Below are 25,591 nucleotides of genomic sequence, written 5' to 3' on the forward strand. Positions count from 1 at the left end.
AGTTTCATAAATTTTTAACCCAGGTATGAAACAGAACAGTTTCATCAGCCTAAAAAAATCTGCCTTGTGCTCTCCCCTTGTAGTTTATACCCATCCCCCACTTAAAGGGCCAGTGTACTTGAAGCATTAAAAACTTCCTTCCTTTCCTGGGAGTTCTTTAGTTTTCTGTGTAGACTTACGCAGGCCTTTATAAAGCCTGGTAGTCTTCATAAGCCAGTCGGAACAGAACTTCTTTAAGTGTAAGAGACTTTATCTAATCTTTTCATATCCCCTAGAGGTGGGCAAAGAGGTCTATACCAATGTGTTTTCCTAGGAAATGTTTCACACTCACATATGGGAGAATCTTAGTAACCTCAGGCAAGCTAGGGAACTGTAGGGTAGTCCTTCTCTGCAAGATGTAAGCCATTTTCCCTGCAGTTGACCTTCAGGTCAGGAGCTTTACCTGGATACTGAATACATCAGACAGATGACACCAAGAGTCCCAGGATGTATTTTCCTGTTTCATATGTGCTCTTTCTTGAAATACTTGTTGAGTCAGGCTGCAGGTTAAGTACAAGCTCAATTCCAAGTTTAATGTTTTATTAACACAAATTTTCCTCACATGTTAACCTGGCATATTCAGAGAAAGGGAAAAAAAGTCATATACATGGGACCCTTCGGATTGGGTAGTAATCAGTAGAGACTATGAATCTGTAGACAAGGCAAAGATGATCAATATTCCCATTCATAATGCCAGTCCTGCACACACGAAGGCTCATTTATACAGTTGTAATCCACATTAAGTCAGTCCTTAAGAGTTTTTTAGCTATCTGAGACATGCAAGCAAGTTTAAATGTTTTAAAACTATCAATATTTGCTTCCCTTTACTGATAAAACCTTTTGAATTAGATATTCCTGAAGGATGTTCAAATGGCAGATCCCCATGGTCAATATACTTACTGCTTTTCTTTAGTGAAGAGAGGGAAACAAGGTTTTCTTCACTGTGGTGCCTCATAAAAATGGCCACACATTCTTGCCATCCCTGAATGTGTGTCCCTTTGCAATGTCACTTTGTAGCTATTCTTAGTAACAGGTGGTCTGTGTCTCATCCCCTGAATCTGACTTTGGCCACATGACTGACTTTGGCTAATGGAACATTAGTAAACATTATGTAAAAAGACAGTTCAAAAGCATTTATGAGTTGGTCCTTGCAAGCTTGATCCTCGTTGGGACCCTGTGACCAAGCACCATGTGAAGGATCTGGGACAACCTTCTGGGTGGTGACACATGTGAGCAAATCATTGCCATCTTCCTGGCAGACTTTGAGCGATGCCATCTTAGACCATGTAGCCCCAGTGGCCCGCAGAGATCAGCTGAGTTGGCTTAGACCAGAGCTACCGTCCAGCTGAACCACAGATCATGAGAAATAATAGATGTTGTTTTAAGTCTCTGCACTGGCTGGTTTATTATGTAATAAAGCTAACTGATAGACTCACAGACATACACACAGAAAATTGGTAGCAATTTCCTGCTGTTGATCAAAAGGAAATGCAGATACATATAGAAACAACTCCTGAAGGACAGACAGGCACAGACAAGACAATTTGGAGATTCTGTCTACAGTCACACAAAAATAGTAACAGTGATGTATGATATGACAGTGGACAACTTTCTCAACCACATGGAAGAGACTGTCCTGTAGACTCAGTGCAACTGCAGTCCCCACGACCTGACTGAAGAAATGGATCCCTCAGTCACTGGAGATTTTCCAGACTCATACAACCCTGAACAAACATGGCATGTGCCAGTGGTGGAGAGGACTTGCATGACAGTTAAGAAATAAGCCAGGTCAGCTGTGAACCAGAGAAAAACCCAGACAAACCAGGTAGTCATGAGTCAGAAATAATGCCACAGAGACACAGAGCAAAAGCTCTGTTGCCATGTGGGGATAGGTGTGGGAGGTATACCTCCTGGCGTCGCAGTTGGTGGGCTTTGGTGTGTGTCTTCTCGTGGCATCTCGGTGGGACCTCCAGAAAATCGTTTCAAGCAGAAACTCTCATGTATCATTTTGATTTCTGAGGGGGGTTTTATTGAGTTTTCATATCAACTGGGTTCCTGGAATAGAGAATATTGTATGAATAGTTCAGATTCTTAAATTTTACCTGACACTTGACAGTTCTTATTCGATAACACTTTAGCTAGTTTTGATAAGAAATCTTGTTTTTGATACTGAAAAAAATACCAATCTGGATTTACCACAGGATTCATAGCTTTTAGAGTAGAGCAATAAGTTTTGGCTTATCTTGGCATACAGGTCTTTCAGAAATGCAAATCTTTCTGGATTCTGATACCTGATGGGTCCCATGATGGATGGGGTGTCAGTGTAAATGTCAGTTTCATTTTTAAAAAAGCATTTGGTGTTTTGAGAATGTATTTATTGTCTTAGATGCCTTTTCTTTTAATCTAGCCATCTGTAAATTTTTAATCCAAATATTTGAGATGTAAGCAGGTTTTTACAAGACAATTTATTCAACTGATTGAGTTAGCATATGGAAGATCACTTGTCTCTGGTGCTCTTGTCTGTTACATGCATATAACTTTTATCTTATAAATTTGACTTGGAGAATGTTAGTGTTGTATGAGGTATTTATTTGAATTTTGTTTAAAGAGACAGCTTTTGGAGGAAAGAGAAGAATATGTAAGGAAACTGCAGGTGGAATTTGAAGAGAAGTACCAAGATACCCTTGTGATGGAAAAGGACAAGTGGCTGAAAGAACAAGAAAGTGATATTAAACAGCAGGTTGAAAATGAAGTCATGCTAGCCAAAGCTCACTGGGATAAGGAGCAGAAGGAGGTGTGGGTTAAAATTTCTTTGTAGTCACTATATTTAAAAACTGTACTAACTGTTGAGAGACAGCTCTTCCTGAAATGACATTATTTTTAATTGCCAAGTATGTACATTATTACTCATTTTATGAGAATTGGACTATTACTCACACCTCTTGACTCTTCAGCCCAATTCAGGATATAATGAGTTTTGGGGGCTACTTTTTTGATTCCTCAAAATGAAACCATGATCGAATTACGTACTGTGAAATGATTCTGATAACTCTAGATCGATCCATAGTTGACAAATAAATAACCCACGTTGTGGTTTAGAAGAAAGAAGTGATGACTGGGTAGGCTCAGAAGCACAAAACTACCTCTGTTACCTAAGTAGCGAGGGAGATTAGGAAATGCTCATGGTCACCAAGAAAACTAAGAACCAAATTATAATCCTAAAGACTTAGTTGGAAGTGAAATAGATTCGCAAACTTATTTAAACTCAATTTTCTTACCTATAAGGTTGCTATTAATTGGGGGGTGGGGTGTCTACCTCAAGATGAAATAGTAGACCATGGTCCTGTCTCCTGACCTCCCTACTAATCTCTCGTCCCCTCCTCACCCCAAATTGTATTTCTTCAGTCTAGTGCTGGCCTCTGAAATTCTTTCACTGGTCACTTTTTAATATAAAAGTATATATTCTGGAATATCTCTATATAGCTATAAAAAATCTGGATGGCACAAAGCAAATCCCCTATTTTTACATTGTTGCAAGTTGTTTTTCAGTTGGATTTGCTATTAGTTATTTACCAGGGGGTTGAGAGAGACAGCTAATGTTCTTGTGAGAACGTCAGGAAAGCATGAAGTGCCACACAAGATGGCCCTTTCTAGTGAAGCAACAAAGCCGGGGGCTGTGGTAGCCAGGGAAGCAGTCTGAGAACTCTGGATACCCAGGAGGCGGCAAACAGGAAAAGGGAAAAGCAAATTTTGCTATTTCCCAGTTTTGCCCCGGACTGATTGTGTTTGGATCTATCCTATGACACTGTTGAAAGTAGAATCGTTAAGACGTTCTTCCAATAATGTCCTCCTCTTGAATGCACAGTTGACGCAGTAGAATTTAGTATCACAACAAACAAGATTCTAATGTGTTTGAAGAAGTAAAACTGTTTTTTAGATTGTTCAATTACAGGTTCATTAGTTATACTTAACCAGTGTCTACTTTATGGAAAGCCTGGTATTGATGGAAAAACACATTAATAGCAGATGTTTTCTTTTTTTTTTTTTAATCATGCCATCTTTGTAGTCAAAGCTGTCAAAGCTTCCAGAAAGGTGCATCTTGAGAGCAAGGTGGACTGACCTTAACACAATATACTTAAATCTTCCACGAGACTTATGTTATGTAAATAAGGTCAAAGAGTAACTGTCAGGAGTTCCTTGAGAATATATTCTCATTGACTAAATTTCTAAACCTCACATCATTACTACAACAATGTCTAGATGGTTTTCAAACACTGCTGTGGTTGCTTTTTTGGCTAGCGATTAATTCTAGTTTTCTCTTATTTGAATATTTTTCTTTGCATATGATTTTTCTTCTGAAAACAGATCAAACAAGAACTTATTCAACAGCTTGAAAAGGAGTGGCAGTCTAAGCTGGATCAAACTATAAAGGCAGCGAAAAAGAAGACCTCAGATTGTTGCAGCCAAACTGACCAAGAAACCGCCATTGATGTTATTTCCAAGAAAGAGATGGCAGTCATGATAGAAGAGCAGAAGCGAAAGATCCAGCAAAACTTAGAGCAGGAGAAGGAAATAGCTATCAAGGGGGGCTTGAAGAAGCTTGAGGTTGAATTGGAGCTCAAATACTGTGAAAATATTGCCAAACAGGTAATAGGCAGATTTACTCCGGGACAGTTATTGGAACTGCCTGTCTGTTAATGAAAACTTGTGAAGTACTACTGTTAAACTTGCTCATAACTTTATACTTAAAAACACAGTGCATCCTAGTGTAGGATAACAATCTTTTTTGGGAGGTGGGGGGAGGTAATTAGGCTTGCTTGCTTGCTCATTCATTCATTCAGTCATTCATTTATTTGTAGTGGAGATGCTGGGGATTGAACCCAGGTAGGCATGCGTTCTACCACTGGGCTATATACTCTTTCCCCCAGATAACAATCTTACGTTGTCCTAAAACTTTCTTCATTCTGTTTCTGTCACAAAGCTGTCATCTCTCAGTTTTTCTATATATTCTTTCAGTTTACAAAATGGTTGCTCCTCTGAGGCCAAAGCATTGAGATGCCTGAGGTTAAAGATGATGGTTTTACATCTGAGTAAAGCCCAACTTAATTATGCATCTCTCATATCTAACTTTATAGAAAATATTCCACTGAAGTAGTTCTAGATAAGTGAGCTTAAGGTGAACAAGGTATTTAACAGTATTTGTGTGGAGACCTGAGGGTTGAATCTGCAAGCATGCCCCTTAAATGGAACTTTGTAAGTCTTGTCCACTGCCAAAAAGCGGTGCCATCACCTCCCCTTGGAAGCATTCAAACAGCTGGCTTGCTTGTAACTGGGGCGTGTTACTGGGTTTTAAGAAATGTCATGCAGAGAAAAGTGTAGCTTAGTGTCTACAGGATAAAGATGAATTATTTGTTTTACCGATACTATGTATTGCAGCAGTTCTTGAATTTTTTTGTTCTCAGGGTGCCTTTACAGTTTTAAAGATTGAAGACTTGAAGGAGTTTTGTTGTTGTTGTTGTTGTTTGTATGTCTATTTACTGGAAAAAATCTAAGAAGTTAGAAAAGCAAGAATCTTCAAGCACACTTGCTATTGGCTGTCAGAGCAGAGACATGTCACATGGCATGTAGCCTCTGGAAAAACTACTATTTACATGAAAGAATGGGAGTGAAAATGACAGCTATGGTCTGAATATTATTTTGAAAATAGTTTGACCTCACAGACCACCTGACAGGGTTTCTAGCCCTCAGAGTTCCCCAGACATTAGTGTAGTAGTATTATTGTGTGGCTGTTATCTTAGACCTATTACTTATTATAAAGTCTTAAGATAATACCTGAAGTTTTAAAAATTATACTCTGCTTTTGATAAATACTTGAAATTCTGCCTATTTAAGTTCTACATGATTTTACAAGGAATCCTTAAAGTATGGAAGCATAGGCAAATAGATGTAATTGTATCAAGGACATTTTCAGTCAGTTAAAATAATTTTCTGAACTGTTTAAGGTTTGAACAGAGTTAAGAAAACGTTCTATAGACAAAGACATGTTTTAAGGGTGCTGCTTTGGTATTTATACAATTACAGATCTTGTGAAGAAAAACAAATAGCATGATAGAGTAGAAAGGACATGTCCGTAGTAACTTCTAAAGGAATATAAATTTTGATGGGAGCTTTATCTTTTCCCCATATTTTTAACTCCCTGGAATTTACCTATCAATGTATTGAGCATTTTAGTGAGAAATTCAGCCCCTTACATCAACTCTGCTTTGGGGTATATGTATGTGTATCTGTATATTTCAAACAAGGAAATATGGAAAGATTACTTAATAAGTGATCTGTGGTAACCTGTAACAGATTTTTAACCAGTAAATTTATTAAGTCTTAATTTTTTGCCTGAATTGATGTATCTCCCTCATTCTACAGTCACTAACTCCTCGACAGCAGGGAAATTTGCTAGGTATGAGGTTCTAAACCATGTCGGTGCACGTGTGCATGTGTTTATATGTGGGGCAGGGGGACCGAGGAGGTGGCGGGTATAGTGATTAGACAGCATCTGACAGCAAGCTGCCTTCCTACATGTCCTCTCCTTTTTCCCTAAGATAAATAGGAGTTTGTTGAAAATGACAATTGGTATTGTGTGTAAAGCTTTCTAATAATAGTAGTGGCCATCAAACGTGTATGGATTTCTACTTCCTGCGTTGGCTTTTGCATGGGACAGTATGGGAAGTTCAGAACAGAAGGATTAGAGTCTACAGTTTGGGATGAGGTGGGGTGCTGGACGTCAGTGTAATCCATGTAATGCAATACAGTGTAAAATACACATGAAATCATAGTGGCTATTTGCAAATGGGATCTTTCTGAAATTTTATACCTTACTTTCCCTCTTTCTCTTGCAATCACTATCCTGCAGGTAGAAACGGCTGTGCAAAATGCTCGCCACCGATGGCTGGAGGAGCTGCCCGAGCTTGCAGAGTATAAGGCACTTGTAAGAGCAGAGCAGAAGAAGTGGGAAGAGCTGCAAGAGCAGTCTGTGGCCAGACGGGTAAGAGCCCTGCTGGAAAGAGGCTTCGGGAGGGCCGCATCTTGGCCCTGGGGACGCGTGCCTGCTCACAGCCTTGTGGAAGGGTGAGGTGTGATGGTGCACGCTGAGCCTTAGCTCGGGGTCTGACCAGTGGCGTCTGCTCTCATCTCATCAAATGGTTGAGGGAGAGAGGATGTATTTCAGCGTCTTGAAACTCTCAGAATCTGGAAGATAAACTTACCCGTGGAACTGAATCCTGTTCTGTCTTGCCCTATTTTTAGGAGAAATTGAGAACAATTAGCTGTACAGTATCCTTTCACATGCTTGACAGTTGTTTTCTGTCCTATGTCAGTAGTCTTGTATTTTTTTGGGTAAATAACGAGCTCTCTTTCCTAGAGATGTCATGTTCCTTGACTAGAAACATCAGATATTATAACCATTTGTTTTCTCCTAACTTCATTTATTAGTGTAGACCAATTCTAATCACAATGCCAATAAACTGAACATAGTTTTGAAATTTGACACGATAATTCTAAGATTTATTTGGAAAAATGAAAGGACTGGAAACTTTTTCAATGTTCTGGAAAAGAAATAGTAGTCCAGCACTAACACTTAATAGAATATGTTTGAAAACAATAATTCAGACAGTATTGTGCCACAAAAATAGAATTCTTTTTCATTTAGTGCTGTACAGACTTCAGAGATAGTCCCAACTGTGAAAAAAAGCTTAATAAGTTGTTTCAAAACAAGGGAATGAGGAATTATCCCATAATAGTCTTATGACAGCCAAATAGCACTTTGGAAGAGTTGTTTTCCTACCCTATGCAGCACAATAAACTCTACGTTGATTCAGAAGTTAAACATTTTAAAATGAAAGTGTAGGGAAATCAGAAGAAATAGAATATCTCAGATTTGTATTGTAATAATTATGAGGCAACAGGCATAATAGCGAAGATAGGTAAAAATGATAGGATAAAATACATACAGACATTAAAACTTTTTTTGTTTTTGTGATAAACAAAAGTGAGGGGATAATAAAAATAAGGAAAGTAAATGAATCAAACAGAAACATTAATACTAATATATGATAAGAAAAACAGTACAAATTTATAAGAGGAACAATCTATGAATAGTACATGTTTTATGCTGTATGTATATGTCCTCCCTTGATTGTAATACACAAAATATAATGGCAGCGTTAGGCATATGCTATTCTTCTGTTGTCACAGCCATTTTGGAAAATAATGTGTGTAACAGACATTGTGAGTCAAACGTATTCATAATCTTATTCCACAACTTACGGAAATAATTCAGCATAAGTAAAAAATCTATTTGAACATTTTTCTCAAGTTATGTGGTAGTTCATGGGTGTTCATTACAATATTCTCTCTACTTTCTAGTATGTTGAAATATTTACAAAGGAAATTTAAGAGGGACAGAGGAAGAGGAAACAGTATAATAGTGTGCATGTGTGTCTTAAGGTCAAAAGTTAAGGAGAAGAATAAAGCTGATCTTTCCTTCAGAACACAGAAGTGTTGCTTCTCAAACTTTAGCGGGCATGAGAATCACCTGGAGGGTTTGTTGAAGCAGATTCCTGGACTTTATTCCTAGAGATTCTGATCTGATGGCTCTAGAGTGAGTCCCGAGGATTTGTATTTCTAAGCAGCTCCTGGGTGACTGACACTACTGGTCTCTGGACCACACTTGGGTGTAAGGAGCACTATTCTTGCTGATTATTCAGCCACAAAACATAACTGTTAACATGTTACAAATCCTTCTTCCAAGCCAATGGGGTGAGCAGGAGCCAGTTTCATAGTCTTGGCAGAAGAGTGCTTTAAGGTTAGAGTGATCTATTAAGATCTGTGGAAATTGAACGCCAGCTTCCAGAGTCCAAAAGTAGTCAAGTTGATTGAGCGGTTCCTAAACTTTGCCGCACACTGGAGAAACTTGGGGATCTTTAAAAAAAAAAAAAAAATAGTGTTGCTTGGCTTCCCCCCAGAGTTTTATGTTTTAATTAGTACAGGGGGTGGCCTGGGCATCAGGATTTTTAAAAGCTCCTCAGGTGACTCTAAAGTGCAGCAGCAGCAGGAAACACTGACTCAATTAATACTGGCAAGTTCTCCTTGTACACCTTTAGTGAGGTTGGGCGGGTCATCCAAAGTCCCTGGGATCTGCCCCCTCCACCCAAGTTACCTGGTAATAGTTTCCAGGCATCTATTGTGACACAACCTCTTTTCCCTAAAGGCACTCTTCAAACATGTTTCACATCACTTCTGAATTATTCTGCTGGTAGCAAAAGAATCCTGCTGTGAATTCCTCTGTAGAGCTCATCTTAAATAGTGGGTTCCTTCAGTAAACTTTAAGTACAGTTCAAAATTTTTGATTTATAACCAGCTATTCGGGAACATTATTGAATAAAGGTATACAACATGTGTCTAAGAATCCTAGAAACAGTTGAAGATGTTTGCTAAAATTATATAATAGCTGAGAATTAAGGAGGCAGACCCCCAATCTCAAAAGCCGGAGCATATACATATGGAACGGGATCATAGCAGTCACCACTAACTAGGCCAAGCCTTTAGAAATGCGCAGTTTTTCTTTTAACTTTCGCATCCTGTGACTTCTTTGAGTTTAGTCACTGAATATTAGAAGAGAAAGGGACTCAAGGTCATCATCCAGTCTGCTTATTATTTAGAAGCAAACTCTACGTGCAAAAGAGAGTAAGTTACTTTTCTAAGTGTGTGCAGCTAAAAGTAACAGTAATTACATAACATTTTTTGAGTCTTATTGTCTGCCAGGCTCTGGACTAAGTCCCCTAAATGAGTTATTTCCTTTAGTCATTTAATCCTTAAAAAAAAGCTGTATCAGGTAGGCATTGTAATTATCTCCATTTTATAGATGAGGAAACTGAGGCTCAAAGAGGTTGAGGAATGGGCTGTGGTCCCACAGCTGGTGGGTTGCCTCCGGAGCCTGTTCTGTTAAGCACCGGCTGCCTCTGCAGTCAAAGGCAGGATTGGAGGCAGAGCTCAGGCTTTTTGATTCCCTATTACTTTTCGGTTATGTACTATTAGTTTCTATGATCTACTAGTCTTGTTAGCCTATTATAAAAGAAAATTGGATTAATGAAAAAAATGACCTTTTCTGTTTGGTGCTGTCATTTAATGAACTGTTTTAACCACTAATTTTGCATAAAAATACGATTATGTTTGTCAGTGAGTTATATAGGGGTATGTGTTATGTTTCCTTATGAGGTTGCTTTTGCTTCATATAGATAGATGATTCATTTGTTGGGGTCTTAGATCAAATTTGAGACAACATCTATATAAGAAAAACAAATATGAATTTTTTTCTAAAATAGTTTTGGAGAATTATTTTTTAGTCAATTTAAATTTCTAGTTATGCATACAGAAGCTGATGTTTTATTTTTTAAATAACATAAGACATAATATTAGGTGATTTAAAATAAAGGAAATAGGCGGGGAGGTTATGGCTCAGTGGTAGAGCTCAGGCCTAGCATGCATGAGGTCCTGGGTTCAATTCCCAGTACCTCCATTAAAAATAAATAAATAAACCTAATTACCCACCCCCCAAAAATAAATAAATAAAATGAAGGAAAAGATCCTTAAGTTTAGTGTAAGTACATTTTAGGACCAGCCAATGTCTTACCTAAATTTACTTTTTATGTTTAATTTTGATTTTAAATCTTGTATTAATACATTCAGAAATTAAGCCAAAGATTACTTCAGTTTAACTTTTTTTTATTAATGAGTAGAATCATAGAGTTTTCAGTGTCCGTTGTTATGCCCTTTAGATATCATTCGCTGTTTCTGAAGCTAAAGAGAAATGGAAAAGCGAGACTGCAAATATGAAGAAAAACGTCATACCTGGAAAGGAACTGGAAGAGAAGATTCATTCTCTGCAGAAGGAGCTTGAGTTAAAGAACGAGGAAGTCCCCGTGGTTGTCAGGGCTGAATTGGCAAAGGCCCGGAGTGAATGGAACAAAGAGAAGCAAGAAGAAATCCACAGAATTCAAGAACAAAATGAAGAAGATTACCGGCAATTTTTAGATGATCATCGAAATAAAATTAACGAGGTGCTTGCGGCAGCTAAGGAAGACTTTATGAAACAAAAAACTGAACTGCTTCTTCAGAAGGAAACAGAATTACAAGCGTGTCTAGACCAGAGTCGCAGAGAATGGACCATGCAGGAAGCCAGGCGGATCCAACTGGAAATCCGTCAGTATGAGGAGGACATCCTAACTGTGCTCGAGTTTCTCTTAAAGGACACCCGGAAGGAGCAAGCCAGTGGTTCAGAAAACAAGCACCTGGTGGAACTCATGTCCACTTGTTCTTCGAAATGGGTGTCTATGCAATATTTTGAAAAACTGAAGACCTGCATACAGAAAGCATTTCAAGATACACTCTCCCTACTTGCAAAAACTGTCGACTCAGAATGGGGAAAGGTATGTTCCTGACAAGTGAAAAGAGCTATGATTAAACATTAAGGATGATTGTAGAAGTTGCACTTGGTGTTTTTTTCCTTTCTTCATTTTCTAGTTTAATAGTTGTGTAAGACTCATGTTCTTACCAGTGATTTAAAAAAGTTTTTGTAGCAAATTCAAGGGATTGCAATTTTTTTTTTTTGCCCCCAAAACTTTACTTCTTCATAGTGCCACAAATATGAGGCAGAGCTTTTAGCCTCTAGACATCTTTTTCCTAAAAAAATATATGCTGTTCTTTGTAAGGGCCTGAGATTTCAGAAACTGAATAACTTTCATTCCTATTTTTGTTTTTGGGGCATGACCACTTCAAGAAATATGCATCGTATTAAACTAGTGTTTCTTAAGAGCTTCTAAAGAGTTTGGAAGCCTATTTCTTGCCCTCCAGGAATTTATATCTCATGTTAGGCAAGAAATGCCAACCAAGTACGAAGAATACCGATATCGAAACAAGCAAATAGAGGTATAGATAGCTCACTCACATAAGACTCTGAAGCCCAGTTTTGTTGGTGAACTGGATATGTGCATGTAGAATGAATTGGTTGTATTCTTTTAGTTGTGTAAGTCCTCTCTGACCCAGCTTTTACTTTGTGTGGAAGATCTGCTAAAGCCAAAGTCTTTTTGCCTTATGATTAAAGGAATTAGGTATGCATGAAAAATCCAGAATGATACTGTAGGCATTGTGACTAGCCAACTTCAACATTTGGAATTTGAGGTAGAAAAAAATGCCAATATTATAAGGTCTGTCTGATAGAAGAGCTGAGACATAAGAGTTAAGTTTCATTAAAATATTGTGATTAAAGATTTTCAAGGCCAGGGTTGAGTATTTGGTATTAATACCTACTGGAAAGAGTTACAAGCTAGGAAAAAAAAAATCTGAGTTCCAGTCCCATACTTAGGGATAACTAGCTTATTACCTTGGTTGGTCATAAATTATAGTTGCTCATCTGAAAAATAAAATACAAATCCCTGGTCTAATTCCTTGGATTTTGGTAGGATACAAATAACACAGCCTGGTCTTTCTGCATCTTGCATTTGAAACAGCACAGAATTTTAAAGCCAAAGGAAGCTGAAAGATCAGTCCACCCCATCCCAGTTCAACTCAGTTGTTATTTTTATTCTTGATTTCACAAAGATGTTACTGCTTAATGTAAAAATTACTGGGCAAGATCACTTCCCATGAATACTGCTTATAATACTATTTACTGAGAATTTTTGGAAAAAGTAGGTAATGAGGAAGAATTATTTATAGCAGACTTTAAGGATAAGAAGTGATGGGAAAATCATGTTGTATCCTTTCAAGTTTGCTTTTCTGAAATAGAAAGGAAATTTTTCTCTGCTGTAAAAGTCAAGAAAATACAACATCTTTTTCCTACAGTTAATATACAACCCTGGGGTCTTTTTCTATGACTTTTAATTGTGCAGACACTGTAAGATCCTCTGTATGACTTTGTGTCTCACGTCTGTGGAGACAGAATCATACTATTTGGCTAAAACTTAGACTTTTGCAGCTTTTATTGGGTGAGATCAGATTCTGTTCCTGAGAAGAGGTTGGCTACAAAATACCTAATCTGGCATTTGTCACAGGAGATGAATACTTGACCTTCTGCTGTCTTAGAGCTAACTCAGCTGTGGACCTTGAGATAAAGCAATGATTATAAAGGGTTGATTAGAAATTTGCAGTATAGGTGCCAGAAATGTGAAGGACTATGATTTATAATTGATTAAAGGCATAGTTTTTAGAACTGTTCATGAAAATTAAAACTGGAAAAAATAATATATAAAAAACAAGTCCTCATTGAAGTACCTTAGATGATCAAAATTTTTTTTAAATGGAGAGGATACAATGAATTAAGAATACAGTTTCCAATAAAATGAATGCCTTATCAAATATATAATTCTATTCATATACTGAATATATTAATATAAGTTTATAATGGATAAAAGAAAACAGAAATATTAATTGGAACAAAATTTTCAAGCAAATTTAAGGATGTGTGTTTTGTCTTTTCTTACCAGCCAATGTCAAGTTAAAACTAAGACAAAAAGGTTGCTGCTCCTGCCTTTTTTGCCATCTTGGCTTTTCTCCAGTTTTTAAGTAGAAACTGGAAACGTTGGCTATCTTTGGGTTCAGTTTTATTACTCCTTTTGCCCTGAACCTCATACCATCTTGATTTCCTGGAGTTTGCATTGTCTCTGTACCTGCTAACCTCTGCTTCTGTTGGGTTGTGTGGGTAGGTTTCTGACAGTGAAATGAGTTTCTCATAATCAAGGCTTCTAGAATCAAGCGTATATAATGTGTTTTAAGTAATTTAACAGGATCATTTTCTCAAGATCACTTACTTGTTCTGTTTGGGATTTAGTAGTTGTCAATAATATGAAAATACTGCCTTAAAGGAATGTCCCACTATTAATGAATTGAGTAGCTGCGTTGCCAAAACAGAAACTAGTATGCAGAAAGTGTTCAATAAATATTAGGAAATGGTCTTGTGCAAGATGTTTCACTTAGATGAGCCTCAGTGTCTCTCTTTAACACTGTCTCTCAATTCAGCTGGCTTCCCTTACAAAATTACAATATATATTGCAGTATTTAGAAATACAATATACTCTGTAGGTTTTAAAAACTGTTTTTACTATTGTTACTTTTAATTCCTGGAAGGCAAAAGATTGGTATTATAGTTTCTAATGAATTTGATTCCTGCTGCAGTGAAAATGTTCTGGATTTTTAGGAACAATCCTGATTTCACATAGTCTGTCCCATGGTTTGATGACATAAACCATTAAAATATCTTAAAAGTACAAACTGTATCTCCTGTCTGTCCCATAGCTGGCCCACCCCTGTTGGATAATGTTCTAATTTGACAAATACCTCATAGGAGTCTAGTTCATCGTAATGACAGCATTCACATAACACTTAAGAGTGATTTTTTTCCAGGCAGTGTTTTCTTTTTATATTTTTAATATAAGCCTTTTAAATAGAGAAGTGTGTAAAGATTTTTTATACTAGACATTAACTATGAAGATAATCTGTTTCAGCAAAATATGACCAAGATCCCTAAGGATCCTGCCACAGGGGTCACTGGCAGGGGAGTCCCGGCGACCCTTCCTGCACCCACTTGTGGACTCCACGCTCAGCCCTTGGCCGTACGAGAAGCAGAAGCTGGTAATGGGATTTTGTTCCTACTGGTCTTTGCAACATCCATAATCATAGTTCCAGAGGGTTGCTTTGAGGATAGAAGGAAACCAAAGATGTGTATGGTTTTTGTGACTGAACAAATACGTGATGGTACTGTTACGTAGCCTGTGTCCTCTTCCCACGTTTCATTTTGCGTTAGAAGACAGGGTTGCTTTAGGCCCTCTTACTCCGGTCTTTTCATGGTCTTCCCTCCACTCGTAAGTGACTCTTATGAGAATTTTAGTAGAGCAGTCATGTTTTTACCCCTTGGCTTTGTTGAGAAATCAAGCGTGACACACATTGTCAAATCACTGAGACCTTTCCATTCAGTTTACTGAAGCTTATTTCAGCCATTTTTAATAGGAATCTTTCTGAAGTGTATTAGGTATTTTCTGACATATTTGTAGGTTTCTTGAGATTGGGAGCAGTGTTTTTAATGTCTTCCTCCCCACCACCCGGCACGATGAATAGCACATAGTTTGTGTTCCTTGAATATTTGATGAATTAATAATTTAATTTAGTGACTTAGAGTTGTCAGTATGAAGAAGAATTACTGCTCTGTGCTACAGCCCCCTGAGGTGCTCAGAGCACACTGAGCAGTGTGGGGCTTGTGCTGGGATTTTGAACTGGGAATGGTCATGCCCTTTATAAGCTCCAGTCCTTTTAGGACACTGACCCCTTACAGTCTGCCCCCTCCCTCCACATACAAACCATGCAGACTCTTTCTTGTCTGCTGTCTGCATTGTAACCTGGAAAAAAAACTAAGAATTGCTGGAGCAAATCATATGTATGAGGTCAATAACCTTAGTTTCCACACATTTCTAATCCAGTAGGTATGTGACCATAGTCGAGAGAACGGCTGCCTTTCCTCAGAAGTCAGGTGATAGTTATTTTTCTCATTGTCCAGAGACCCTTTCCCTTTACCTCTAGGTTCCAGATGGCTGAGAATATCTTTTTGCCAATTAGGTGCAGGGTAATATTACTTTAATTGGTATTTTGCTTCCTACTTTTCAATGTCATTTTGTATCTGTTGCTATATTTGGAATAACCTGAGAATTATTTTCTAAATTGTGAAATGCATAGAGATGAGTTTTAGATATTATTTGGCTTTGAGAAATCCAGTCAATACGAAAGAAATTAATTTGACTTAGGACAAATCAGACTATAAAATGATTTACTTTTCTTTCTTTAATCTTTTTTCCCTAAAAAAAAATATGAATAAATTCATGAATCAGAAAGGATTAAATAATCCAAAATGTGTATTAAGTGATAAAGTCCTTGACCATCCTACAGTCAGAGACCAGTACTATTAGTGGTTTGGCTAAATTCTCCTAATAGCTTACCATTTAAAAAAGTAGTTTAGACATTAATTATGAAATACTGGATACATGGAAAGAATATACGTAATACACACGAAAGTTATGAACCTAACAACCAGGAACCCACTATCTGACTTAGGAATAGACCATCACCAGTACTGCTGAAAGCCCCTGTGTGTTTCACCACAACTCCATCCCTCTGACTTCCCCATAATCCTACGTAATAAATACTCTGATTTTAAAAAATTATTTCTCACTTTTCTTTATGCTTTGACCAAATGTAGGTATCCTCAAAAAGCTGTTGCTTTATTTTGCTTATCTTTTAACATTAGAAAAATAGCTTAATACTTGTTATAGTCTTTGTAACTCATTTTTTCCCCACTTAGATCAAATTTCTAAGATTTGTCTTTGTTAGTGTATATAGCTCTAGTTCATTTATTTTCACTGCTGTATAGTATTCCATTTTAAGAATATACTATAATTTTATATCTATTCTCTTGTCAATGAGCATTTGCCTGGTTCCCAGTTTTACAAAGCAGTATCTTAAATTAAATATATTGCTGCCATGTATGGTACCAGTGGGATGCTTCATTAATCCTTTGATGCTTGTAAACATAAATGGCACCATTTAAATGAAACTAAAGTCAGATGAGAGCTAAGAATAATTTTGCTGGACCAATGTTTTTACATCAATATTTTGGATATTGGCCTCTGAAACTGTACCAATTTGTATTTGTACTTTATTATATCAGTTATATTAATTGTGATAATCTACTTCTGTATTATTTTTGTATACTACTCAAATTTGATAAATTCTATGTGTTAGTAATAATAGCAATAGCTATTACTTACTGCATACTTGCTCTATGCCAGGTACAGTGCCAAACAATTTTTATACATTTATACCTCCTGATAGTTTTAGATCTTTTCATTTGGAGATTATTTCAAGCTTACAGAAAAGTTGCAAAAATAGAGTTGCAAAGAACGTTTATATACCCTTTGCCTAGATACACCTGTTGATGGCATTTGACCCACATGTGTGCTCCTCTGTGTGTATGTTTGTGAACAATTCATTTTTTTCCTAAACCATTTGAAGATAAGTTATACACGAGGCCCTTTTACCCTAAAATACTTCAGGGTATATTTTCCCCAAAATAGGGATTTTTCTTGTATATCCTAGTACAGTAAATTTAACGTTAGATGAAAATATGTATTGTAGCGATCTACTGTTGATTCTGATTTTGCCAGTTGACCCATTAAAGTCTTTTACAGCATTTTTTTTTTCCTTCTAGTACAGCAGTTTGTCCAGGGTCAGGTATTTCATTCAGATGTCATGTCTCCTTTAATCTAGGATATTTCTGCAGCCTCTCTCTGCCTTACATGACGTTGGTGTTTTTGAGAGACATATTCTTCACTCTCTCCAATATGCCCCAACCCCTGGCTTTTAATAGAACTTTCTTTATTTTGATTTTGTCTGATACTTCTTCATGGTTTGATTCAGGTTGTGTTTTCTTGGCTGGAACACTGCCTAGGGGATGTGTTACATCTGAAGGTGCACAATGTCCATTTGTCTTTTGTTGGTGAGGTTCATTTGAGCACCTGGTCAAGGTGTTGTCCAATTTCTTCACTGTGTAATTACTATGTTTTCCACCCTTCACAATTAATAAGCAGTCTGTGGAGAGACACTTTCAAGACCATGAAAATATCCTCCTCGTAAAACCTTCCCTTATGCTTAGCAATCATTGATGATGCTTGTCTGATCCGGTCTGTACCACGGTGGTTGCAAAATTATTTTTCCAAGTCCAGACCTCCCTCTACTTTTACCATTTGGCATTTGGTATGTTGTTATCATTGAGAATCTGCCTCTCTAGTTTGTCTGTATAGTTATTTACCTATTTATCCATCTGTCTATCTACCTGTGTACCTGCCAACTAACTTACCTATCTATCTGTCCCTCCGTCCATCTCGTTATTGGTAGGATTATTGGGATGACTCGAGTTCCTATTTCTTCAATATTTTTTAATTCATTACTGTACGTAGTGTGAAATTGTCCCAGATTCACGTAGTGAATCTGGCTCCTATGTCCTTGTGACATGCCTGTATTTTTGAGTAATTTCTTACTTTCTGGCACAGCAAAATATTCTAGTCTCATCTTGTATATACCCTGTCTCAGTACCAGAGGCTGCTGTTTCTTGAAGATACCTTATTCCTTTTAGTGGGGAATTGTATTCAGTATCAAGATCTGAACACTGTTTCATAGCAATTTAAAAACCAGGTAGTATTATTCAGTTTTACATATTAAGTCTCAGAGAGGTTAAGTAGTACACTCTGAGTCACACAGCCAGTAAATAGTGGATACAGGATTTAAATTCAGGTCTTTCTCTTAGACATGCTCTTTTCAGTTACATTGTAGCCTTTAGTCATGTCATCTGGTTTCCTTCCTTCCTTCCTGGTACTTCCCAGTCGAAATTGATAGAAAAGTTTGCTGTCATTAATTTTTGCAGATAAGAAAAAGATCCTTGCAATTAAAGATTCATGCTGTGGACCCTGCTTCCAGGAACTTGAAAAGGCAAAGCAGGAATGTCAAGATCTGAAAAGAAAACTGTAGAAATGCTGTAGGCATCTTTAGCATTTAGAAAGGAAGCACAAAGCTGTAGTGAAAAGAATCGGAGGTCAGCATGTAAAATAGCACTGCTCCCAGTCTAAATCTCTTTGATCCTTGTTGAAATGTTCAAATGTGACATTTTAGTTACTGTAGGCACTGAATTCTCTTTGGGGATTAATATAAACTAATTTGGACCTTATTTTTACTAATCAAATTATTATTACTGAACTCAAGAGGAAAATTGGAGCTCTAATTAAAGGGTCACATTCCTTTTTTGACTGAGTAGCTTTTGAGCGCTCAGTATTTGTCAAGCAGTGTTCTAGGCACTGGGGTTACAGCAATACAGACATCAGACAGAATTCTGATGGAGATGTATAAGATCCTGTTCTCTTCCTTCAAGAAGCTTATCATTAAACAAGGAGAACTAAAAATGATGAATAAATAATTCAGGATGAAAGAAAGGATGTTAATTAACTCTTCCTCCTTTTAAAGTTAAGGAAGCCTTGAAAGATGAAGGCATTTGCCAAAGAGAACAGCATTCTAGGCAAAGTGAGAAGACATGGATGAAGGCATGTGGGTCTGATGTGGCCTCCTTCCAGTCCATTCTTCACAGCACTGTCAGGGAAGTTACCTCAGAGGGATGTCTTCTGCGCTTTTGAAGAAGGGAGGCTCTTGGGCTCATGAGGCTGCACCTGCTTCCCTTTTTCAGTCTTTGCTCCTACCCTGTGCTCCTCCGTACTCTTCATGTTCACAGTATTTCAGGTTCCTGAGCTGGTCAGGAATTGTCTTTTACTGCTGGACCTTGCATACAGTGTTGTCACTGTGTCCTGCACATTCCCATTTCGGCCTCACTCTACCCCATCCTTTAAGATTCACCTGAGAAGATACCTGCAGAGCCCTCCTTGGTTGTCCCCCGTCTGGGTTGGAAGGGCTGGTTCTGTGTGGCCCCAGAGCACTTGGCTCCTCCTCTGTTAACGTTCTGTATGTAACTTTTTGGTTACTTTCCTGATATCTTTTCTGACCTGTAAATTCCTTAAGAATAAGTGATATGTCTTGTGCCCATCACATACCAGACAGTTATGAACGTCTGAATGAATGAAGGACTGAATGCAAGGGTCCTAAATAATGCACCATCCAGAAAGGACCAGGCGGACAGGTTTGCTTTTCTTCTGCGTTCACCTGTATCACTTGCCTGGACAATAGTCATCTCTTTCTGCTTCCAATCTTGCCCTTTCAGTCTGTTCTCCATCAGGCAGCTAGAGTGACCTTTTAAAAAAGCAAGCTGGATCATGATACTCTCTTATTTAAAGCCTGTCTACGGCTTGTCTGGCTCTCAGTATGAAATCTAAACACTTTAATGTAGTTTAAGAAGCCTTTCATGATGCAGCTTCTGCCAGCCCCTCAGCCTCACTCCCCAGCCCTGATGCAGCTTCTGCCAGCCCCTCAGCCTCACTCCCCAGCCCTCATTCTCTCCCGGAGCCGTGGTGTGGATTTCATCATCTCTTTCCTCTGGACCTCTGAGCATCTTTCCCTTTACCACAACATCCGTCTTCCCCTCCTGACCACATCGCCTGGCTAACTCCTACTCATCTGAGCCTCGGCACATGACTTCTCAGAGAGGCTCTCCTCAACTGCCCCGGACTCCGTTATGTTCTTCCCTTCGACATCCCCCACAGCTCCTATGAGTTTTATAACATGCATCATCCTTGCAGGTTATTTATTGTCTGTATTCTTCTTTGGAGTCTGATGGTGACAAGGGTCAAATCTTGTCCCAGCCCTTAGCACAGTACCTGGCGTCAGAGCACACTCAGTACTCCGTTGTCTAAGAGAAGCCACCTACTTCCCCTACTGCTTCCCAGGTCTGTTAGAGATAGATCATGATTACTGTAAGGCTAGAAAGGGTTTTAGGAATTCTGAGATAAAAATTTTTAACAACTGCCATTCCCATGGTGATTCCTTAATTTTTTAGCAGAAGCCGGGAGAGTAAGTGGGGGCAAATTTATCCAACTGTGGATGTAGATATATTGTAGCTATTGTGAAATTTGATAAAAATCAAGAAAAGTTGTTTTATATAATAAAATGACCAGGGCAGTTACATATGTTTATTATTTATAAATAATATTTAGCACCATACATCGTGATCATACAATAGTTATTCTATATAGTGCTTTTTGAGGCCGATAACTTCTGTAATTTGTGGACTTAGAAATAATCCAAGAAAGTTGATACTTAGCTCAAAACAGCAGGCTGATAAAAGAGGTCAGGATCAGAATTTAAGTCATTTGATAGTTTGATTTCAGTGTTTTGTCTTAATATAGGTCCATTAGTAATCTATTTACTATTGTGGTTGCTTCTGTTTTGCTAGTTAAATTCCATTTTCCACTGTCGTGGTAGCGTTTATTGAAAAGTGATGAAGTAGGTGAGTGGTTTAAAAATATACAGGCTATATCCATCACTGGGGGAACAGAATAATTCATTCTCCAACTTACGAGGTGTGTAGAGAGGGTGGCATAGTAGGAAACATGGGGTGCCACGGTCATATTTATTAAACACTGATGTTGCCAGGCCTTGTATAAGATGCTGTGCATTTACTATTTTATTTCTGTTATAACCTTCAAGGTAGGTAGCACTATCCCCATTTTACATGTGAAAAAACTCACGTTCAGAAGGATTAAGTACTTTGCCTAAACTCATCCAACTGGTAAGAAGCAGAGCTAGGATTTAAACCTGTGTCTCCCTGACTCTGAAGTTCATGCTTTGTTCTCTGTACCACGTGCATTCCACCAGTCTGCTTATTTTCTTTTTCAAAGTTCAAAGAATTGAAGATCTTACCTTATTTCTGAAAATGGCACCTACTTAAGCTTCATTTTCTTTTCATTTTATATTGAGGTGCTTGTTCAGTGATCATTTACATGAGCAAAGACTGTATACCAGGGTCCACCAAGGACACAGAATTAGAAAACCTACTGTGTTCCTCAGGGCTTCAGTCTAACTGGAGAACAGGACACATGCATTTGAAACAATTGGAAACCTATTCCAGGACAGTGTGTAACCGAAAACAAGATGGAAATGGAAGACAGATTTAAAGTGCTGAGAAAACAGAGCAGGGAGTGGTCAGCTTAGGGCTTATCAGGGAACAAATGACACAAGAAGCAACTGGAAATTGCAGTTTCCTCTGTAAACATCTGTGCTGGGAATTTAAGGAAAAGAAAGACTGAGAGAAAAAGAGGTTAATTGACAAATATACTATAAACTTTCTTTTTTAGGAGAGAATAGCAAAGTTGTTGAAGAATTAATAGAAGAAAACAATGACATGAAGAGTAAATTGGGAGAACTGAGAACACTTTGTAAAACGCCACCAAGGTAGACTTTCACTATTTCAAAGAAATTGTTTCTAAGTATCTTTACTTAAAAAACAAATCAGTTGTATTCATAGTATCATACCAAGAATATCAGTTATTATTATACAGCAAAAAAGTATGAACAAGAAAATTTTTCTAAAATCCTTCCCCCAGGAGACACCCTTTATTAACTTCTTGTTTTATATCATTTAAGTGCCTTTATATACACACATGTGCACGTGTTTTAAAAATTGAAATTATTATATAAACTATTTTGTAAACTTTTATTAATATTATAAGATAAATACTTCCCCTGTGTCATTAGATAGGCTCCTATAATGTGCTTTTCAGGAGATGTCTGTTTTCAATATGTAGATTTATCGTGGTTTAAGTAACCATAGCATTTAAGTTGTTTGCACTTTTCTACTATCCTAAATAACTATAGTAAAAATCCTCATATGAGAATTTTTTAGCACATTGCAGTTTATCTTATTGGAATATATAGATTTTTTTTTTCTTCAATGGAGTTTTTCACTTAGAATCTGTTTTTGCAATCTTTGGTTTGTTTTTAGGTCATTGTCAGAAGGGGCCATTGAAAATGCTTGCCTGCCTTGTAGTGGGGGCGCCCTGGAAGAACTTCGTGGGCAGTACATTAAAGCAGTAAAAAAAATTAAGCGTAAGTACCTAAAAAGATTCCCGAGATTTTAAGGTGGTTTGAGTCTTTTTTTGAAACTAGCAGCAGTAATTTTGGGGAATTTTTCTGAACTATCTTGTTCAAAGATCTTACCTGCTTTTAGAAGAGATCACTGATAGCTTTTTAAAATTACGTAGTAAAGGATGATTCTGCCCGAGTTAATTTGGTATTTTCCCCTCAAATTTTGAACGTGGCATGAGGATAGCAGTATTTTTATATTGTTAATTTTCCTGGGGTTTTTTTTAGACACTAATATATATATATATATATATATATATATATATATATATATGTAAAGTATAATTGATACATACCACTATGTTAGTGTCAGATACACAACATAATAATTCAGTATTTGTATATGCTGTGAGGTGATCACCAGAGTAAGTCTAATTTCCCCGTCACCATACAAAGTTACAAAGTATACAATACAGTAGCTCCCTCTTATCTGCAGTTTTACTCTCCATGGTTTCAGTTACCTGTGGTCACCTGCAGTCTGAAAACATTAAGTGGAAAATTCCAGAAATGAATAGTTAGTAAGTTTTAAGTTGCGGGCTGTTCTGAGCAGTGTGATGAAATCTTGCACCACCCTGCTGTGTCCACTCCAGACATGAGTCATCCCTTGGTCCAGCATATCCTGCCTGTTAGTCACTCAGTGGCCACCTCGATTGTCAGATCCACTGTCATGGTGTCATGGTGTCATGGTGCTTGTGTTCATGTCACCCTTATTTGACTTAACAACAGCCCAGAGCACGAGAGTAGTGATGCTGGTGATTTGGAGATGCCAAAGAGAAGCCGTCAAGTGCTTCCTTTAAGTGAAAATGTGAAAGCTCTCGATTTAACAAGGAAAAAAAAAATCATATGCTGAGGTTGCTGAGATCTACAGTAAGAACAAATCTTCTATCCATGAATTTGTGGAGAAAAAGAGATTTGTGCTAGTTTTGCTGTCACACCTCAAACTGCAAAAGTTAAAGGCACAGTGGATGATGAGTGCTTAGTTAAAATGGAAAAGGCATTAAATATGTACAATAAGATATTTTGAGAGAGAGGGATCCCATTCAAATAACTTTATAACAATACAGTTATAATTGCTCTATTTTATTATTAATTATTGTTAATGTCTTACTGTGCCTAATTTATAAATTAAACTATCATAAGCATGTATATATAGGAATAAATCATAATATGTATGGGGTGCAGTATCTGTGGTTTCAGGCATCCACTGGGGCCTTGGAATGTATTCCCTGTGGATAAAGGTTGACTACTGTACAATATTGTTCACTATAGTCACCATGCTTTATGTTACATCCCCATGACTTATTTTATGATTGAAAGTTTGTACCTATTACCCTCTTCTTTTGATGTATTGCTGAATTTGGTTTGCTGGTATTTTGAGGATTTTTTGTATCTGTGTTTTTATATCTTCTTTGAATGTTTGATAGAATTCACTAGTGAAGCTGCCTGAACTTTTATTTGTTGGGAATTGATTACTGATTCAATCTTCTTACTAGTAATGGGTCTGTTCAGATTTTCTATTTCTTCCTGATTCAGTCTTGGAAGAGTATGTGTTTCTACGAATTTATCCATTATTCCTAGGTCCTCCAGTTTGTTGGCATATAATTTTTCATAGAAGTCTCTTATGAGCTTTCTTATTTATTTGATATCAGTTGTAATTTCTCCTTTTTCTTTTCTGATTTTGTTTATTTGAGCTCTCTTTTTATCTTAGTGAGTCTGGCTAAAAGTTTGTCAGTATTGCTTGTCTTTTCAAAGAACCAGCTTTTACTTTTTTAAATCTTTTCTTTTTTTTGTCTCTATTTCATTTATTTCTGCTCTGATAGTTATAATTTCCTTCCTTTTACTAACTTTGTGCTTTATGTGTTCCTTTTCTAGTTCCCTTAGTTGTAAAGTTAGATTTTTTTGAGGTTTTTCTTTCCCAAAGTAGGCCTATATTGCTATGAACTTCCCTTCTAAGACTACTTTTGCCGTATCCCAAAGATTTTGGTATATTATATCTCCATTTTTATTTGTCTCCAGATTTTTAAGTTTTATAAAAATTTCTCCTTTGACTTCTTTGTTGACTCATTGATTGTTTTGTAGCATGTTGTTTAATCTCTACATATTTGTGCTTTTTCTAGTTTTCTTTTTGCGATTGATTTTTAGTTTCATGCCATTGTGATCAGAAAAGATACTTGCTATAGTTTCAGTTCTTTAAAATATATTGAGACTTGTTTTGTGGCCTACCTTGTGCCCTATACTGGAGAATGTTCCATGTGCACTTGAGAAGGATGTGTATTCTTCTATTTTCGACTAGAATGTTCTGTATGTATCTATTAAATTCATCTAGTCTACTGTCTCATTAATGGCCCATGTTTCCTTATTGATTTTCTGTTTAAATGGTCTATCCAGTGATATATAATTGAGGTATTAAATTCTCCTGTGATTACTGTATTGCTGTTGATTTCTCTCTCTACATCTGTTAATATTGTTTTATATGTTTTAGGACTCCTCTGTTGGGTGCATAAATATTAACAGATGTTATATCTTGTTGCTTTGATCCCTTTATCATTATGTAGGGCCCACCTTTGTTTTATTACTTAGTATATGTTTTATTATTTAGTATAGCTACTCCAGCTTTCTTTGGTTTCTATTTGAGTGAAACATTTTTCATCCCTTCACTTTTAGTCTGTGTGTGTCCTTTCATCTGAAATGAGTCTTTTTTTTTTAACATTTCTTGTATGTTCTAAACTTTTGTTGTTGAAGTTCTCTCTGTGTCATTCATGCTTATTAGTGAGCATCTTTATGACCATTACTCTGAACTCTATCAGTTAAATTACTTATCTTCATCTCATTAAGATTTTTTTTCTGGGGTTTTGTTTGGTTCTTTAATTTGGAACGTATTTCT

At 37.1% G+C, this 25,591-nt stretch overlaps 1 protein-coding gene across 7 annotated transcripts in view; it reads left to right on the top strand.

Annotated features, from left to right (window-relative positions):
- Positions 1 to 25,591, top strand: part of CEP152 (centrosomal protein 152) — an 86,171-nt gene that overhangs the window by 53,871 nt on the left and 6,709 nt on the right. For 5 of the 7 annotated variants that reach the window (XM_032481228.1, XM_032481232.1, XM_032481231.1 and 2 more), the window contains exons 18-24: positions 2,648 to 2,833; positions 4,405 to 4,686; positions 6,947 to 7,078; positions 10,869 to 11,519; positions 14,592 to 14,718; positions 21,921 to 22,017; positions 22,568 to 22,671. In XM_032481228.1, coding sequence (XP_032337119.1) covers positions 2,648 to 2,833; positions 4,405 to 4,686; positions 6,947 to 7,078; positions 10,869 to 11,519; positions 14,592 to 14,718; positions 21,921 to 22,017; positions 22,568 to 22,671 — 1,579 coding nt within the window. The remainder of the gene's footprint in view (positions 1 to 2,647; positions 2,834 to 4,404; positions 4,687 to 6,946; positions 7,079 to 10,868; positions 11,520 to 14,591; positions 14,719 to 21,920; positions 22,018 to 22,567; positions 22,672 to 25,591) is intronic. The other 2 variants (XM_032481233.1, XM_032481234.1) reach the window with 1 other exon arrangement.

This window comes from Camelus ferus, chromosome 6 (genome assembly GCF_009834535.1).
Source record: "Camelus ferus isolate YT-003-E chromosome 6, BCGSAC_Cfer_1.0, whole genome shotgun sequence".
NCBI lineage: Eukaryota > Metazoa > Chordata > Mammalia > Artiodactyla > Camelidae > Camelus > Camelus ferus.